Genomic DNA, 17,843 nt, shown 5'->3' with positions numbered 1-17,843 from the left:
TCTCCCTGAAAAGCTCTGTGCAGCTGAGGAACGGGGCGACGCAAAAATTGTCAGCTCTTTCTTGGCTCCCTTTTCATATTTGTCATATGAAGCACTTAGAACATAAAAGGATGCTTATTGTCTCCAGATCTCTAAAGATCTAAGCAGGCTCTTTTAAAGTGGTAGTACGAGATGACAGCAGAGAGGCAAAGTAAACAGCCAAAAATAAAACAAAGTGGCGATAAAGACAACGCTGTCAATCTGTCCGGGCGAGCCAAGAGGCTCCTTTAAATCATGTTAGAGCAAGTAAATCGCATTTAAGTATCTCTTTTGCCCACAGCACATTTGGATTCTGTTCGTGACAAGAAACAGTGGTGACGTCTAATTTAGAGCATGGCGAGTACACAGCATCAGATAAACACCCTGGCTTGTTCCACTTGTCCCCCTTGATTTGTTATACCCTTTACCCACAGCTGATGCCTCCCTCCACACAGAAACAGCTCATATTGTCAGATTGCCGCATACGTTGGGCTCCTGCCACACAGAAACAAAGTGTTGAGAATGGATCTATGCAGAGTGCCATGAACCGCTGGTCAAATTATCTGGTACTGTGAATTGTCAATTAACAGAAGCAAAAAAAAGGTACAAAGTTCAAGAAGATCTACAATGTGGAAGCTACTCCTCCACATCGAAAGGAGCCAGTTGAGGTGGTTCAGGCATCTGACGATCTGACGACCTGGCCTTGGATAAGTGGAAGGAAAAAGGATGGATGGATGAATTGTCATCCACTCTTAAAGTTGGACATACTTAATTTAAAATCTTTATTGTGGAAAATACTTTTAAAAACTCCCCACAGAAAACATAAATTAATAATTAAACAACACTTACTTGAGACCTTACTTTTTTCTTAGAGGAGCAAACATATTCATTATGAGTGTCATGTTTTCATTTGCTTCGCAATCAAAGTTTCTGAGATGTTATTCGCACATTCGAACCGTAGCGGTGTGTTTATAAATAGATTGGCCTGTTTAGTTGACAACCTCGTCACGCGCTGGAGGCTCGAGGTTTCAAACCGACACCTTGTTTTTCTTAACAGTTGTTGGACTGGCAGCCTGAGATAACAAGACTGGGCATCACAGATGGAAGATGACCCAGTGTGGAGCAGTTTGTTTTAATCCTGAGTCGCTATTCAAAAACAAGTCTTTCAACACTTCCTTTAAAATAAAAATAAAAAATCTGAATCTGTCTGTTTGTATTCTCTCGCCTGCCTCCAAAGCTTCATGACAATGGTTGTAACCTCCTCAATCATTGTGGTTCCTGTGTAGTGTTTGCTGTGGAGTCTATTGTGAAAAAGGGGAAATAATAACACTTAATAGTCTGTCAGATGTGCCCGTCTGCTGTAAAGGAAACAAAAATAAATGTAACGAGATTTGAATATCTAACATTTGATGCTGACGCAGAGAGGATAGATCAAAGGGAAGAGAGACGTGCCATAGGGGGGCAATCATAAACACATTTTCTCATTTTAATAAGTGAGGGAAATGGTTTCTAAACCGGCGCATACCATCACTCCCATGCGCTCGGAGTGTGAGAGGCAGGAGAGCAGTGAATTAAATCAAAACATAGCTAATGAGGGTTGGGTTTAAAATAGATAGGTATAAGGAATTGATGACAAGTGCTATTATTATTTTGGATGTAAGATACATGAAAATTAAACATGTTGAAGAAATAAAAAAACAATTAAATACACAGTTTAAGTACACACACACACACACATATAAATATATATTTAGAAAAACCCAAATTTAGGCTTATTTTACAGTTTTGGTGATAAGTAATATTGTTATATTAAATGTTAACATTAAAGGTAAGTTTATCAGTATATATTGAATATTATTTGTCTTTGCTGGTCAATTTGATGGATTTTGAGGGTTTAAAAAAAATGTGTATATATTCTATATATAATATATATATATATATATATATATATTTATATATATATATTATATATATATATTTATATATATATATATATAATATTATATATATATATATATATATTATATATATATTATGTATATGTATATATGTATATGTATATATATAATATATTATATTTCTAAAGGTGAATTGTTGCATCACTGGATTAAAACTAGCTGCACAACATATTTATAAAATAAAATTATAATAAATATTTACACTCACTGAATGCAGACACTGTAAAAATATTATAACAGCATCTACCCAAAAAGCTAAAATATTATCAGTTCAGAATCATAAGCAAAGAAAATGATTTGCAATACTGCTTAAGGGTCTGACAGCATTTGAATGAAATGATTCATAACACTGTAAATTGGGAGGATTTTTAATTATAGTTCACAAAAATACTACACAGTTGCTCCAATTACAAAATATTACGTGAACATCTTTAGACAGAATATGATCTCTATACATTAGTTATTCCATCTTTGTTACAACATATACAAGTAATGGGAAAAAGCTTACTCTTAGTGACTTTTAAAAACAAGCCAACAAAAAGCTGAAGCGTAGTGACCCTGTTTCTATAGCCGGAGAGTATTCCAGCTCGTCTTGTTCAAGTATATAGTGTTCATTAAAAAAAGAAAAAGAATAAATAAAATAAACACAGCACTAAAATAAGAGAGATATTGCACCATTTGATGGCATGTACCAAAAATGTAATATCATGGCAAATATCTTAATCATGCTTACAAGCACATTTGTAAATACACACGTATGAATGCCAAAATATGCACAAACAAAATAAAAACTAAACTGTGTTTCAAATACTTTTCATGCTTTGAGATATATAAATCTTATCACATATATGACTCGTCCTTTGATCCTGAGGTGTTAAGTGCAATGTGCAGTATTTATGTTTCTATAAAAGAGGACTGAGAGGAGATTTACAACATTCAGGTGTTTTTATTGGCTGAAAGATGGTGTCTGATTGAAACGAGATGACGGTCAGATCATACTGTTCTTCTTCAGTACCTCCAAGTACTGTTGCGTTGCTCTGCTAACTGGGTCCAACTCCCTTCTGGGAGATCCCACAGGTGACATACGGGCGGAGGCAACATCCAGCTCTGCTGTGGCTGAGGACCAAAGACAGATCACAGTTACATCTACATGCAGGTTCTGGTTCATAAGAGACAATGCCACTGTGCTTTTGTCATCTCTCTAGTTTCACAGCGCTCACCATTGTTTAATTCCTTTGTTATGCTTCTATCCAACTCACTCTGCATCTGAAAAAAGAGAAAGCTGTAGTTAGAAAATAAATATGGTCTTAACATTAAGTATTAAGACATTTTAAGAAGCAGCAGACACATGAATAACATTTTGCACAATGATTCAATATTACAAACATTAAATAGTGGAAAAACACTGCAAGAAAGTCAGTACACGTAAATGAAACACAGCAGAACATGCCAACCATGCAAGCTGCACCTTCAGCCGCAGTCACACAGCTGATCCTCTAACACATAGGTGTCAAACTCTGGCCCGCGGGCCAAATTTGGCCCGCAGCCTAATTACATTTGGCCCGCAAAGCCATACCAAATTACTATTAGAGCTGGCCTACTGGTATTATACAGCTAATATATATATTGTTTAGTATTAAGCTTTGCTTGTTCCATATTCAGTTTTTCAGCAAAACCTGTTTGAGTCCATAAGAAAAGATTCATTCTTATATCTAGATCTTCAATAAATATAAATGTTAGCCCGCGACTTTGTTCTAGTTTTGAATTTTGGCCCACTGTGTATTTGAGTTTGACACCCCTGCTCTAACATCTCAAAGCTGTTGGAGAGCAAACATTTTCCCCATGGTGGCCACTAACTGTTGTCTGTGCCTGTGTGACTGGTGCTTTAAGTGCAGTGCTGTGTAATAATATTGATATCAATGATACAAAGAGTGAATTATAAATTTAAACAACTAATTTTTGTTAATTAAATGAAGCTTTTTGGCTACTTTTTTATAGCCAAAAAGCCAAAAGCACATAAAACCTTTAAGGACTCGTATCCATACTTCGTATAAAAAAAAAAAAAAAAAAAAAAGTTGAGTAGCTTTTGTGACGCCAACCACTGGATTCTCAACATGATTGTTTCTGTTGACATCCTTTTTGCAAAAAACGAATGTGATGAGGAGGGAGGGAACTGAGAAACGGCACGCTATCGCCATCTTGTAGCCTTTAGATAGAATTTAAGGCACTTCTTAATTGGCTTAATTTTTCTGACCCAGAAGCTACATCTTTGTTTTATACTGACCAGGGTTGGATATATGCTGGTAATATTTATGCCTGTCCTACCTCCTCAGAATGCAAATACAATTGTTAGTGTGTTGTTGTGTCAGACAACAAATTGGTACATCTTATAGTGACTGATTATTCATTTGATCATGATCTTTATGATTCTTTGTATCTTAATCGGCTGTTTCTGTCCTTTATCACATGCTTGGAATAAGGTGCTGTATGATAAATACAGATCATTTGGGTTTCAAAGCAAAATATACTCATATAATATTATACGAGTATGAAACAAAGAGCCACATTATCTCTAATCTACTAAACAAATAAAGAGCAAAGAGAAAGTCCACTGAAAGCAAAGACGTTTAAGATGTCTGCTGGCACACTGACTTACTACAGTCACAGCTCACAGGTAAAATTAAACGATTTCTATGATTTTTTTTTTTTGTAATTTTTTTCTTCACATTTTTGAAACCCCAACACATTTTTATATTTAACCATTAACCCTGGTAATATTTTTTGTTTTATTATTTTAATGCTATAAAAAATACTTACATTTGACATAACATAACATATTTTATATTAAGGTATTTATAAATACCTTAATTTTCCTTTACCTTTCCAAATAACCCTTAACTGGGTAAGGGACAGAGACATTCATGGAGAAATCTCAGTGGATTTGATTTTTTTTTTAAATCAATTTTCCCTGTGCTGATCCCAAACATTAATGTTTGCTAGGAAAAAGAACCATAGTAATCCCATAAGCAAGATAGAGGAAAACAGTAGCCAACTGGACTGAGCTAAACACATCTACACACCTTATTATGAGTCTGGTTGAAGAGAGGAGAGGTGAGAGACAGACTTTTGAGCTAGAAGCTAAAACAGTGAGAAATAAAAGAAGATTAGATGTAAAGTACTTTAATAGTAGCTAGAGACAGAAATTGTGCAAGAGGAGGAAAAGAACAGAAAAGAGGAGAAAATAAAAAAAATAAAATAGCTTTAGATCTATAGGAATGTTTTCTCTCAATCTAAAATACTTGAGATAAAACACCTAAACAGCCAGAGATGTTCTCTGCAGTTATGACAACATAACAACACACTAACATGGGAAAAAGCAACATTTCTGAATGCCGGTAGTTACAAAATAACACCATGGATGCCATGACTATGAAAATGAATTGGCTCAATATAGATAACTAGTCTACAGAAAAAAAACAATTCCCTGCAATCGTCATGAGTGAGTGAGCGCGCAGATTAATGATTAATGCAGACCTTGGCTAAGTAGTCCTCCACCCTGCTGTTCTGTCCCTCAGCCACAGGGTTGAGGAGAGAGAATCCCAGACCAAGATTCCTGTTGAGGGGCCCAAGTGAGGCTCCATAGTTGGCTGGTGAAGCCAAAGAGCTAAAGTCAAGCGATGGCGCTCCAAGGCTGCCATTTGTGATCAGTGACCTGCTGCGCTCATTGAGCAACTTGGAATTGGCTTCTGCAAGCCGACTGTTGGCCCTGCGGATGGAAAACAACAAATTCAAACTCCCTGCATGATCACACCAGCTGACTGCATCTACTGATTTTATGACAAGCTTTAGACACAAGCACTGATTTTGAAAGTATCACATGGAACATCTGGTAAGATTTTCTGACCTCTCTAATTTAGCAGCCAGAGACTTGCGTAGGTGCAGTTCTTCTGTATATAGTTGGCGGAATCTCTCAAGCTCTGTGCGTGTGGACTCGCGTTGGTTAACGCTCTCCTGCTGGGAAGTGCGGGCCCGGCCCAATTCCCCCTCCAGCTCCCGGATTCGCTGCTCCAGCTGAGAGCGCAGGCTAGCTTCATTGGCAGCTTTAATCTGGTCGAGTGCTTCCTGTGATGCAGCCTGGGACTGGAACAAAAACATAAACAAATATTATAAATCAGATCTCTAGGCCATGTCTTTTTACTATTTTTAATTAAATATTGGATTAAATAATATATATTAAATAATAACTATATCATTCTTTATTTGCATAGAGTTTCACTTTTTATGGAAACTGGATACAATGGACAGGCATATAGTAATCACAGAAACCATGTACATATGTCATTCACACACCAGCTACATTATCATTATCACTCATTCTAATTGTATTATGCTCATTTTTAAAATGTATTTATTTTAAGTTTTTGTATTTGTGTTCCCGTTGTGCATGCTGTAGCTTGGTACCTGGAGGAACAGGTTAACCTGCTCCAGCTTCTGTTGTACTTCTTGCCGAGCCCTTTCCTCTGCATCGCGCCGGTACTGCTCCACGTGGCTCTGCTCAACCTGAGCAGTCTCCATTCGGCGTCTTAGGTCCAGTACCTCTTCCTCCAACTGCCTCTTACTCCTCTCAAGCAAATCATTACTGTGGCTCATGCTCTTCAAGGAAGTCACCTGATCCTTGAGCTCCTCGTTCACCTTCTCTAGCTGTCTGCGAAGAGATGCTTCCTTCTCCAACTGCACCTGCAAATCGTCCACCTGAGGATAAAGGAGGCCAATGTTTGACAGCTGATGTATAAAGCTACCTGTAGGAGAGTGACGCTAGAGCCATAGAACGTTCTGTAAGATATTGGGTAATACTGGAAAGGTTTAAATCTGCTGTGTCAGATGGACAAACCCTGTCTTTCATTCGCCCAAAGTGCCCCTCAGTGTGTCTGCCCAGATCCATCCGCATGCTGCTCATAGGAGAGCCAAACTCAGCACCACCAGCGTCTTGATCGCGCACTCTCTTTTTTGCAGTCTTCAATAAGGTTCGCAGCCTTAAATCCATAAACACAAAGTCAATTTCACATAGAGAAATAAAGACAAAGCATTTATCAAAACAAACCAATCCAATGATCTGACCTAAAACTGAAAATGACTACAAACATCAATTAAAGCATAAACTTCATTAGTAAGTCATTTAAGTTGTGATTTTCTTTTTTAAAATCAGGCCAGTTATCATACAACAAAGTTAAGGTAACTGTATCCCACAAAAAACAGAGATGTTTAATACAAACTCAAATACAAATCATAAATCATCAGTTAAAGAGAAAGTTTTGTTATAAACAAACATTTTGTCTGGGAATTAAAAAATAGCACATCCTTACTCCGAATACAGACACTGGTGCACCACAGTCACAAAAGCAAGGAAAGGCTGCAATCTACTGGATCCTAGGTGTACCTAAACAGCACAATAAGGCACTGCCAAAGGTAAGGAGGGCACGAGGAGAAAGTTAGGGGTCACCTGTACATTTCTTTTTGAAGCTCCGTGTTTCTTTTTATCTCCTGATCCAGACGAGTATCAACAGCTTTCTTCTGCTCTGCTATTTTCTTGGCTTTCTTCTTTTCGATCTCCATCTGCAACACAAACAACAGCCAGATAACTCAAGAGTCCTAGATCTCGGTTTTCATAACATTAGGCTGTGTACAGAGGTGTAAGCTTGCTGGCCTGGCTGTTCAGTTCTCCTTTTTCCTTTTCAAGTTCTGCCAATCGTACTCCCAACTTAGAGCGGCCCTTTAGCTCCTCCTCCCACAAGGCCCGAGAGTCCTGGGCTGTGTGAGACAGCAAGCTCTGCTTCTGGACCTGAAGAAATAAAAAAGACAAAAAAATATATATCTATTAAACAGGAAATCTGTAGATGGGAGCTCCTGTACGTACGTACGTATATAAAGATTTTAAAAGAGGACTAGAGTAAGAAATTGAAAACAACTGTTTTAATAGTGAGGAAACAGAATATGCCACCAACCTCTCTATTCAGTTGGTCTTCCAAGGTCATCTTACTGCTTTGGAGGTTCGTAACCATGTCCTCCAAGTGACTTCGAACCTACAGAAATGAGAAAAGCTTCTTAAATGGACACTAACGATGAATTTTGGTTTTCTGGTGACGCTGTTACACTTTTCTTCATTATTTTGGAAAGGAGAAAACTAAAGGAAGTAACATGCACCATGCAACCCAAGAATACACAGAATGGAAAACCCCACACACTGAGAGCAGAGTAAAGTGAGAACATTTTGCATTAGCATTTGTTTTTCAGACAACAAGAAAAACTCAACAAAACCAAAGATATTTCTTCTCTATTTGCTTATTTTTGGATTCCTGGTGTAGCAGGAATCCTCATTAAGCACCAAAAAACTTCATCCAAATACAATCTGATTTCATTACTTATATTATTTTGGAAAGTATAAAATGTGATCCCACACAAGAAAAGCTAAGTCTACATCCACAATACCAACCCCTCCTCCAGGTGAGCAGCCAGATAGCTGGAAAAAGATTGCAAACCTTAAAATACAATAATGATCCACTGCAAAAACTAGTAGATATGGCAAATTATGAACACCCTGTGTGTGTCAGATCTTTGACTACTCACCGCGGCAGCTTCCTGAGCTCCTTTCTGCAGTGCATCAATTTTGTTGGACTGTTGCTTCGCAGCAGCTTCTAGTCTGGCATTCTCAATCTCCAGCCTGACATGACATAAAAGATATGGCTGAAGATGCTTCTATCAGACAGAATTAAATTATAATATATATTTATTTATGTGTGATAAGGTTGGCTTGTTCTATAATACCAACTATGTTATATTTAATGTTTGTATGTGTGATATCTACTGAAAACTCAAATGTATATCTGGATAAGATGTGTTGGTAAGTACCTCTGCACAGCATCCTCCAGCTGTTTGATCGTGGTGTCAGAAGCAGCTGAGGTAGACAGCGCCTCCTGGAGTTTCTGAGCAGCAGTTGAGAGTTCCTTTTCCCTTTCTTCCAAACTGCTCTTCAGGCTGTTAATACGTCTCTCTGCCTGTACATACTCATCCTCACTTTCCTCCAGCTGCATCACAGAAACCGCATCCACATCATCAGCATCACCACACCATTGCCCTATACCCTAAAAATATAGATAATAAACCATCTAATTTAAGTCAAAGTTGAGTTGGCCTCATTTCCCACTAATACCTTTCCTTTGAGTCTGTCCAGGTCTTTGAGCAGCCGAGTCTTCTCTTCCTCCAGGTCATTGCGATAGCGCGTGTTGACCTCCAGAGAGGCTTCGCTCATTGACAACTTTTTGAGTGAGTCGGCGAGTTCCTGCTGCAGCTGCCTCAGACTAGTCTGTGCACGCAGAATTCAGAGAAAGGGAGGTTTTGAAGGGATGCTTTAATTGATATGTGCAAGAAAGGCTAAAAGTGGTTCTGGAGAAGGAGTAAGGTAATCTTTCTTATTCTCAATCTTACCTCTCTTTCATTCTTGTCTTCCTCCAACTTGTAGACCTGATCGCGGAGATCCACCGCCTTACTGGCGAGCTCCTTATTTCTGTCCTCCAGTAACTGTACCCTCTCTTCACAGTCAGAGCGCAGCTTGGACAAAATGTCACTGAAGCGCTCTTGGGCATCTGTCACAGCACGCTCCTTTGCAGCACCTTTGTTTTGGGCCTCTTCTAGCTGTTGTCTTAGTAACATGGCTTCGCTCTGCGCTTGAACTAGCCGCTCTTGTGTAGCCTCTTGACGTGCTTTGTTACAGCTGACCTCCTCCCTGTGAGTCTGCAGAGCCTTTTCTAGCTCCTTGACATGAGCGACTGCCTGGTCCTTTTCCCGCTGTAGAACTTCCAGCAGTACGCCCTTCTCCGTCAGCTGCATGGTGGTACGATGAACTTCATTTTCCATGCTGTTTGATTGGGACTCTGCCTTGGCCAACTTCTGGGACAGGCTACTGACTTCCTCACGCTGACTGGCTGATTCACCTTTAGGAATAAATGCAAGAGACAAATTCAAAATACCATGTGAGTGAATCCTCTAACTGGTGTAGATTAATTGAAACAGCTGTCTCTAAATAAAACCTGACATATTCATATTCTGCTATTGCAAATGGGTGTGCCATAAGAGTGGTTCACATGGTTCTAGGAACAGAATGAGTCTGACAGAAAGCATAAAATACTTGCCTAGTTGACTAAATGTGTGTTTTTAAAAAAAAATCTGATTTATAATATTCTGTTGCTTGGTGATATTGATGGTCTAACTAACCAGTGAATCTGTCTTTGAGACGCTGAAGTTCCTCTTTCTCCCGGAGCAGAGCCTTCTCAGTTTCTGACTTAGATGCGAGACAAAGCTCGGCATCCTTTACAGCTGCAGCCAGACGAGCACGACTCAATTCAACCTCCTCCTCCAGTTTTTCGCGAATCTGACGTTCGTTTTCCAGACGGGATGTTGTTATTGCCAGTTCAGATTTAAGGGTTGTAACCTGGTTTTTGCAGTTGAACACAACTTGGGCCATGGTTTCATTGTTAAGCTGGGATTCCCGTCGTACCTCTTCAACCTCTTCTTTCAGTATCTCCCTCGCCTCTATAAGATGGCTCTCGTTCAGACTGCTTTGAGTCTGCAAACGCTCAAAGTCTGTCCTCAGGAGGGTGAGCTGCTCCTGTAAGGAAGCGGTCTGCTGCAGTAACTCTCGCTCCCTGTCACTGGCTTCAGTGAGCTGAGATAAGACCTGTGGACGTCAGGATTTCCAAATGTATTAAACATTGAAATTTTTTCAAATCCTTAAGACATTTAAACTAAATTTTCAAAACCTAAAGGCAACAAAAAAAAATTTCTAAAATGATGATTACTTCACTGCTTTTGATCATGTTTCTTTTGTTTTCCTCCTCTATCTCTTGGTTCTTCCTCAGATGGCTGCTCAGAAGATTCTCCTGAAGGGTGCGTGCACTGCGCTCCTGAGCCAGCAGTCTCTGTGTCTCATTGTGGGCCTGTTCAAGCTAGACAGGTGACGTGTCAGACAATAAATAAATACACCAATAATGTAAAATACTGAAAGTCATTATTACGTCAACATTAATTTAAAAAAAAAAAATGTTATTAATTAGTATTAAAAATAATACCATGCCAATTACATAATCATTTGAAAATAAAAGTAGATCTGAAACAAAACTAAAACAAAAGAAATACTAAGAACTACCGCTCACAATTCACTGCCTAAATAAATAATAATATGGTGCAATATGTCATGTTTTGTTTTTTAATTAGATATTTAATACTAATTTTAAAACCCTGTAAGGACAAATTCATGTTTGCTATATCCTGATATGTCAAACCTGAAACAGTGTACTTTTTTTTTCCCCACATGATTGAATTATGGCTTAAACAGTTAATACAATGACAACGGTAGTAAATACAATACAATAATTATAATGAGATAAAAAACACATTTTCACAGTTTTACTTTCACACACACACACAAAAAAAAAAAAGGAATTTAAGAAATGTACCTGTTTCATGTTGTTAACGAGTCTTTTAATCTCTAGCTCGAGGTTCATGTGCACCTTCTGCATTTCCTGAATTTCTTTCTGATGTTCCTCATCCATCCTCCTCATCTTATCGGCAGCGGTACTGTACTTCATGGTGGTGTGGCGGTGATTCTCCTGTTCTTGTTTCAGCTGAAATCTGCACAATGTGTCAGTCATAAAGTTCAAGTCAGCATTATCAAAATAAACAGTAAGAACATTAAAAAGATCGACAAAGCTGTTCATGTTGTTCTATGGTCAAGACTACCTGCTGAAGTTCACCCTTAGCATGTAGTATACAATCTGATCCTGACTTTGAACCCCGCCTGCCTTGTGTGCCTTATACAATTCAATTGTGGTACAATATTGCCTCAATACCAGTTTTTGTTTTTGTTTTGTTATTGTGCTTGTTTGTTTTTTTTACTTTACATTGGACGTTTATGAAAGTTTATTAAAATGCTTCTTTACATGCCAATGAAGGTGATTTATATTTTTCTGTAGGTGATTATCTGGATGGAAAAAGGTGTGTATGTGGGGGGGTTTGTTTCCCTGTCAGCAACCCCATGAGCTGAGATGGCACTGACTAGGACTGGGTATCCTTACTGATTTCTAGAATCGATTCGATTCTGATTCACAAGGTCCCGATTCAGTCCACGATTCGATTCAACTTTGCCTCAGACAGTCTTATCAGAAGTAATTTAAATAAATAAATTAATTAAAAAAACAACTGCGGCTGACAGCGCTGTAAACAACAGTAGACTGGTGGGTAAAAAGCAAGCGAATAATGCAGAAAACAAAAATTTGAGATGGTAAACTGTTCTTAAATTACACAGAGAGAGAAAGAGCTGTGCCAAAACAGCAAAAGTAAGAGGGAACTGATGGCGATGTTTATGTGAAGCGAAATGTGAAGCGTAGTTTTGATCTTGCTGCTGGTTCAGTGAATTTTAGTTGGAGAGCGACAAAACCTGCAGCATCAGAATCTGTCAGATGTCGGCGTCCAGCACCGACGGCACGTCTGTGTACGGGGCGTCCCGTCAGGTGAGAAAGCTGACATCTCACTGGTTTTGATGCGTTGGGTGCGTGCTTTGTATCTTTTTGCAGATTCTGTTTTCCTGCTCTCATTTACTGTTTCAGCTGTTTGGTGGTTGTTGACATAGTTTTGTGAGGTTTAACCTGAGAGTCTGAGTGTCGGGGAAAATACATTTATATTTAAAAAAGATTCAGATTTAATGAATTGATATCGCGTTATTTAAGCTAAAATCGATTTTAAATCAGAAAATCGATTATCAAAACCCACCCCTAGCACTGACCAATTAATTGAGTCTAAATTTATTCTGAAAAGCTAAAAGGGGCAAAACAGTAGATAGGAAGCTGTAAAGCAATGGCTACAGAGTGCTCCAGCTTTTTGAAAATAAATAAAATAAAATAAATGGATTTATTTATTACTTGAGATTTGTAACTTCAGTCTGTAATTCCAACTGCACCCGCTCCATGGCAGACTTGGCATCTTTAATGCCCTCCAAAGAGCTCTTCAAGTCTCGTCTCTCAGTTTCCAGCAGGACCACTTTATCAGTCAAGTACTTATGCCGATCCTTTCCCTTCTTGATGGAGCGCTCATATTCATGGAAAATGTTCTGCAGCTTCACTACACATGTTGAGTCTGTGACACACAGCAGATGGAGGCTGGATGGGAGTTTCATTATGTTCATGGCACACAAAAGGTCTTGCTTTCAAAGGTAGGTTACATATAAACAACTTGTGTCACAAACTCCTAAAAAGCAAGACTTATTAGTTAACTTATGTGTGGAAAAAGGTGAATCAGTACCCAAAGTTGCTGAGTCCAGTTTCTTAATGAGGAGGGAGGCGTGACTGTAGCCTGTAGCGGGTGAATCAGCATCATCTGTGGCTGTGTCTGAGGATTGAGTGAGTTCATCAAAATCTTCTGCCATTCCCAACTCTTCACGGTCCTGAATATCAAAACAATAAGTAACATTAACATTACTCATTTTCTGTTCACTGTGTTCAAACTTTCATTTCAAGGTATGAACTGGTGTCTTACCTTATCGTTCTTTGGTCCACTGGCTGCCAAACTGAGCGAAGCAACGCAAAGAAGAAGAAAATCATGTCATTCAGAAAAATAATGTGGATGTTCCTTAATTCTGAGACAAGTTATTGGAAGTGTATTTGGTATAATGCAGTATACGATCCAGTAATAGGAAGGTAGCAGTTAGTTTAAAGAGTGAAAAGAATAAAGAACAAATGCATGCTAATCATCAGCAAGATCCAACATTGTAAAGCTTTGCTCAGACTTAAGGCAAAATGTTTGTCACCTGGGTTTTTTTTATTCAAACAAATTTTACCACTTCAGTGATACAAAATTATCTGGGTTTATTTCTAACAAATCATTAATGCTCAAACATGATCTTATAACGTGCCTAAAAAATAACGTGCCTCTCCTTTTTATTTTTATGTTTCTTGTATAAAATGTACAAATATACAAGGTTTATTATATTAAGTAGTGCAAGTTTTACAAAAACTATCCAAAGAATCTTCAGTTTCTGCACCTAGACTGAATATTTGACATATCACACCTATTCAATACTTTCCTCTGGCTATATACAGATTTGTGCTGCGTGTATAATTTATTTTGCGTTCAGTCTGAACATACCTTACGGGTTAGTGACAGAGAGGTAGAACTGATACATATGAGGGCATACTGTATATATACCTTCCTTCATCATCCGACACTTCACTTAAAGTGCCATCGTCAAACACACAGAGAGGATCTCCATTAATATGTGTGTTGGTCTGAGGGGCTCTGCTGCCCCGGGCCCCTCGGACCAACTCTGACTGTAAAGTCTCCACTACAGCTTGCTTCTCTTGTTTGTTGCTAATGCAGGTTAGCTGGACTGGGAGATGCAATTGCACTGGAGCCCTGTTGGTGCTACAGAGAGCAATAAATCTGATAATCAGCGACATGTGGCTTTTTAAATGCAACAATGTATCAATTTTGCAATGGAAAAGAAAAGAAAAAAAAACTTTGAGACATCACAAAACAAAAACAACTTAAAACTGGACTCTCTCTGCTAAAAGAAAAAAAAAAATCAAAAGCCCAACATCTGATTAGAGGATTGTGCACATATTGCTTTGAAATAAAGGGAGCAATCGTTAACATCTACTGACGATAACTGTGAATCTACAAAGCAAAACTGCACATACCTCATGGCGGCCTCGGGCTGCTGCTCCTGGTCAAGTGCTTCAGCTTGATTTGACATGCATCCTAAGCTGGTCTCAGGTTTCCCCATACCAGTTTCCTCCAATGCTATTCCACTAGTAACCTGGGAAGTACTTGATTTTTGTACCTCAACCTCGATTTCTGTTCTCCCTTCTCCAATCTGAGGGAAAAAAGTAAATATTTGATAGCTGGCCTTTAGACATTTACTCTAACTGTAACAGGTTTGGTCCAGCCTTTTAAGATGCATTTTGGAGTTGGTACTTGTTCACTGTGTCATACATAATTTAGTGCCACCCTTCCCTTTGGAGACCTAACACCTTTAATGTAATTATAAGGACATATTTTCCATGCACTGCAATGCTTGGAAACTAAAATGAGAAAATGTCATCAACTTTAAATAAAGAGTTAAAGTTCGTATCAGTTTCCACAGAAAAACAGCAAATAACTCAAAAGGCTGACCAAAATACAATCCTCATACCTCTTAATAAAGACAAGCACAAAGAAAAACTGAAGCATTGCATGCATAAAAAGACAATAAACAACAACACATTTATATCATCACTATGGTGATTCTTTTTAGAGCCAAGAAGGCCTCTATTTATTCAAACCTCATACAAAACCTAAAATCAGAGAATTCATACAACAGCGATGTAACAATACATGCAAAACTCATGCAAAGCAGAAAGCTAGACATGACAAAAGAAAACACAAGACTGCCCTTTGTGTAATGTCAAAGTGCAATCAAGAAGGACAATCGACAAAATGGTACCAGATGGGTGGGTGTACTGAAAATGAATTTCTTCAATTCTACCTTTTTTAAGGTGTGTTAAAGACACAAATATTCATTGAGAAACATGCAACCTCACTTCTACTTGAAATGAGATCTACAGACAACATATATGACATGGAAAATCTTACAGCCCCCCCCAAACACATACGCACACACACCTACGATGAACGGCCACTTTGAGCCCTTGGAAACAGGTGAGTAAAAGAAGGAAATGAAGTATATGAATGACATGAGAAAAAGAGAAAGTGAGGCAGACAAAAGGAACTACGGATGGGGCAGCCATCCTCTACCTCTTTCTGAAGTTGGGCTTTTTCTTTCTCCATATCGAGGAAGACAACCTTCAGCATCCCTACCTCAAGTTTAAACTTTTCCACGTCCTCTTCCAACTCTTCACCAGAAACACCGGGAACAGGTGCTGAACGTCTGAAGGGAGGCTGACTTATACCAAATTCGTTGAGATCGTCTTCTGAACTTGCAGTATTCTCCTCAGTTTGACGTAAATCAGCACGGCTTGTGACAGTGCCATCACAAGCTGGTTGCTCCTTCATCCTGTCCTCGCATAAGGAGTTTACATTAGATTCAGCTGCAGAGTCCTCTGGCCCAGACTCTCTCTGCTCAGGTATGGTGATAAGGGGAGTGCTTCTTGCTCTCGCAGTAGGACGCTCGATGACTTCCCCATCTTCTTCATCACTTGAATCTTCTTCTGCAGAGGCGGAGCCAGCTGTGGCCTGTTCTTCTCTGATGTCATGTCTTGATTTAAACAGTTCTCCAAACTTTTCTTTTAATTCACCAGCGACACTCTTGAAGGTGGACTTTACCTCTCTTTTCTCCACCTCTACCCAGAGCTTCTCATAACGTTTTTCCCATGGCACGCCACCGCTTTCTCCAGCACTGCACTGATCTCTAAACTCGTTATCCTTTTTTCTATTGTCAGATTTATTTAGCTCTAACTCACTTCTATCTACTGCATCATCTTTCTCCTTTGATGGCATGAGTGGACATAAAACAAAGAACAGACAAGACAAAAATGCAAAAACCGAGACTTGATAAAATATTCGAGAAAATATTCAGGCAACAGTGCATTCTCATTCTTCTTCCTATATTTTCATCATAGAAAATACTCATGTTTACAGGATTTTTAAATAACATACTTGATATCTTGACTGACCCTTTTCTTTTTAGACTCTAAAACTGAAATAAGTGATTTCTGGCATGGTAAACATGCCAGTAGTAAACACAGTAAAGCTGTCAGGAAACCATATGCAGTCAAATAGAATCAGCAGCTCAAATCAGGATGTCAGACATAATGTGTGTGCCACCTGCAAGCTTGAAAGAGGCAGTGGTCTTTCTTTAGAGTATAGGATAAATTCCATTTTTGGGGTTGTGTCATTTTATTTGTCCATGATAATTCCAGTATGTTTTTATGTGATATAAAAATGTCATTTTGCATATCATTGCAATAGCATCATACATTTATGTTCCCTAGTGTAGCTATAGAGAAACAGCTGCATGTGGGAGATACTTCAACAACCTCTGAAAAAACATAGCACTTATACTTTTTTAAACTGCTGCTGCTAAATGTAGAAACAACTTGTTTTTCAACATGAGGCAAAAACGCACCACAAAGGAATAGATACCAGCAGCTGATGGAGTGTAAACAAAGACTCCAGCAAGTATTGATGGAGAACTCAGTAGATGCACTCCATGTGGCAAGAGGCAAATTGATTGAAATGCCAGATGTGGTTACATGGAGGAAATTGAGGGCTTTAAGCAGCTGCTTAAAAAATTTGACCCAAAATGTGACAATACTGAGCAGCTCCTGATGAGGTACAAGGTAATACAAGTTTTTTGTACTTTTACCCAACATGTCCAGGGAAAACACTACCTAGACTACTTTTGTACATTACATTTATGCTGTGTCACTGGATATGATACTGTGTCACTGCTATTGCACTATAACGCTGTTGCGGCTGGCAACTTCATTCAACAGATCCACAGTGTTATCCACAGTTAAAAAATAAATAAAAAATAAAATAAAATAAAAAGAATGGAAAATGCTCTTTATTGACTTACACTTATAAATGCTGCAAACATCAATAAAACATTAATTTTGGTTTAAAAAATATTTAGATTTTTCTTGAAATATCATGATGTAATTTTGAGGTTAATTTGAGGCCAGCCCAATGGTGTTAACATATTTATTTTGTCTACCAGAATTACAAATGATCTAATGATGAAGCAATGTCATAAATATGTGTGAACAAATTTACCAGAACATATCATTTTGCGCTGTTTATTCCTTTGATTAGGAATGCCTT

At 38.4% G+C, this 17,843-nt stretch overlaps 1 protein-coding gene across 12 annotated transcripts in view; it reads right to left on the bottom strand.

The window, feature by feature from the left end:
• Positions 1–2,326: 2,326 nt before the first annotated feature.
• The window catches only part of si:ch211-272n13.3 (ankyrin repeat domain-containing protein 26), a 28,107-nt gene continuing 12,590 nt past the window's right edge, over positions 2,327–17,843 (bottom strand). For 7 of the 12 annotated variants that reach the window (XM_042223191.1, XM_014335336.2, XM_014335339.2 and 4 more), the window contains 23 exons: positions 15,879–16,505; positions 14,720–14,895; positions 14,229–14,444; positions 13,560–13,590; positions 13,326–13,467; positions 12,947–13,160; positions 11,486–11,660; positions 10,829–10,975; positions 10,245–10,707; positions 9,459–9,964; positions 9,184–9,336; positions 8,883–9,058; positions 8,601–8,694; positions 8,467–8,493; positions 7,979–8,056; positions 7,681–7,815; positions 7,477–7,589; positions 6,868–7,009; positions 6,438–6,728; positions 5,881–6,116; positions 5,511–5,742; positions 3,197–3,242; positions 2,327–3,092 (listed from right to left, as the gene is read on the bottom strand). In XM_042223191.1, the coding sequence (XP_042079125.1) occupies positions 2,965–3,092; positions 3,197–3,242; positions 5,511–5,742; positions 5,881–6,116; positions 6,438–6,728; positions 6,868–7,009; positions 7,477–7,589; positions 7,681–7,815; positions 7,979–8,056; positions 8,467–8,493; positions 8,601–8,694; positions 8,883–9,058; positions 9,184–9,336; positions 9,459–9,964; positions 10,245–10,707; positions 10,829–10,975; positions 11,486–11,660; positions 12,947–13,160; positions 13,326–13,467; positions 13,560–13,590; positions 14,229–14,444; positions 14,720–14,895; positions 15,879–16,505 (4,548 nt within the window). In that variant the 3' untranslated portion in view covers positions 2,327–2,964. Of the gene's footprint in view, positions 3,093–3,196; positions 3,243–5,056; positions 5,115–5,510; positions 5,743–5,880; positions 6,117–6,437; positions 6,729–6,867; positions 7,010–7,476; positions 7,590–7,680; positions 7,816–7,978; positions 8,057–8,466; positions 8,494–8,600; positions 8,695–8,882; positions 9,059–9,183; positions 9,337–9,458; positions 9,965–10,244; positions 10,708–10,828; positions 10,976–11,485; positions 11,661–12,946; positions 13,161–13,325; positions 13,468–13,559; positions 13,591–14,228; positions 14,445–14,719; positions 14,896–15,878; positions 16,506–17,843 lie in introns of all 12 variants that reach the window. The other 5 variants (XR_001336491.2, XM_042223193.1, XM_014335337.2 and 2 more) reach the window with 5 other exon arrangements.

This window comes from Haplochromis burtoni, unplaced genomic scaffold (genome assembly GCF_018398535.1).
Source record: "Haplochromis burtoni strain Fernald_Lab_line unplaced genomic scaffold, NCSU_Asbu1 Contig_104, whole genome shotgun sequence".
NCBI lineage: Eukaryota > Metazoa > Chordata > Actinopteri > Cichliformes > Cichlidae > Haplochromis > Haplochromis burtoni.
Note: the sequence above shows the minus strand (reverse complement) of the source record. Positions and strands in the feature narration are given on the sequence as shown.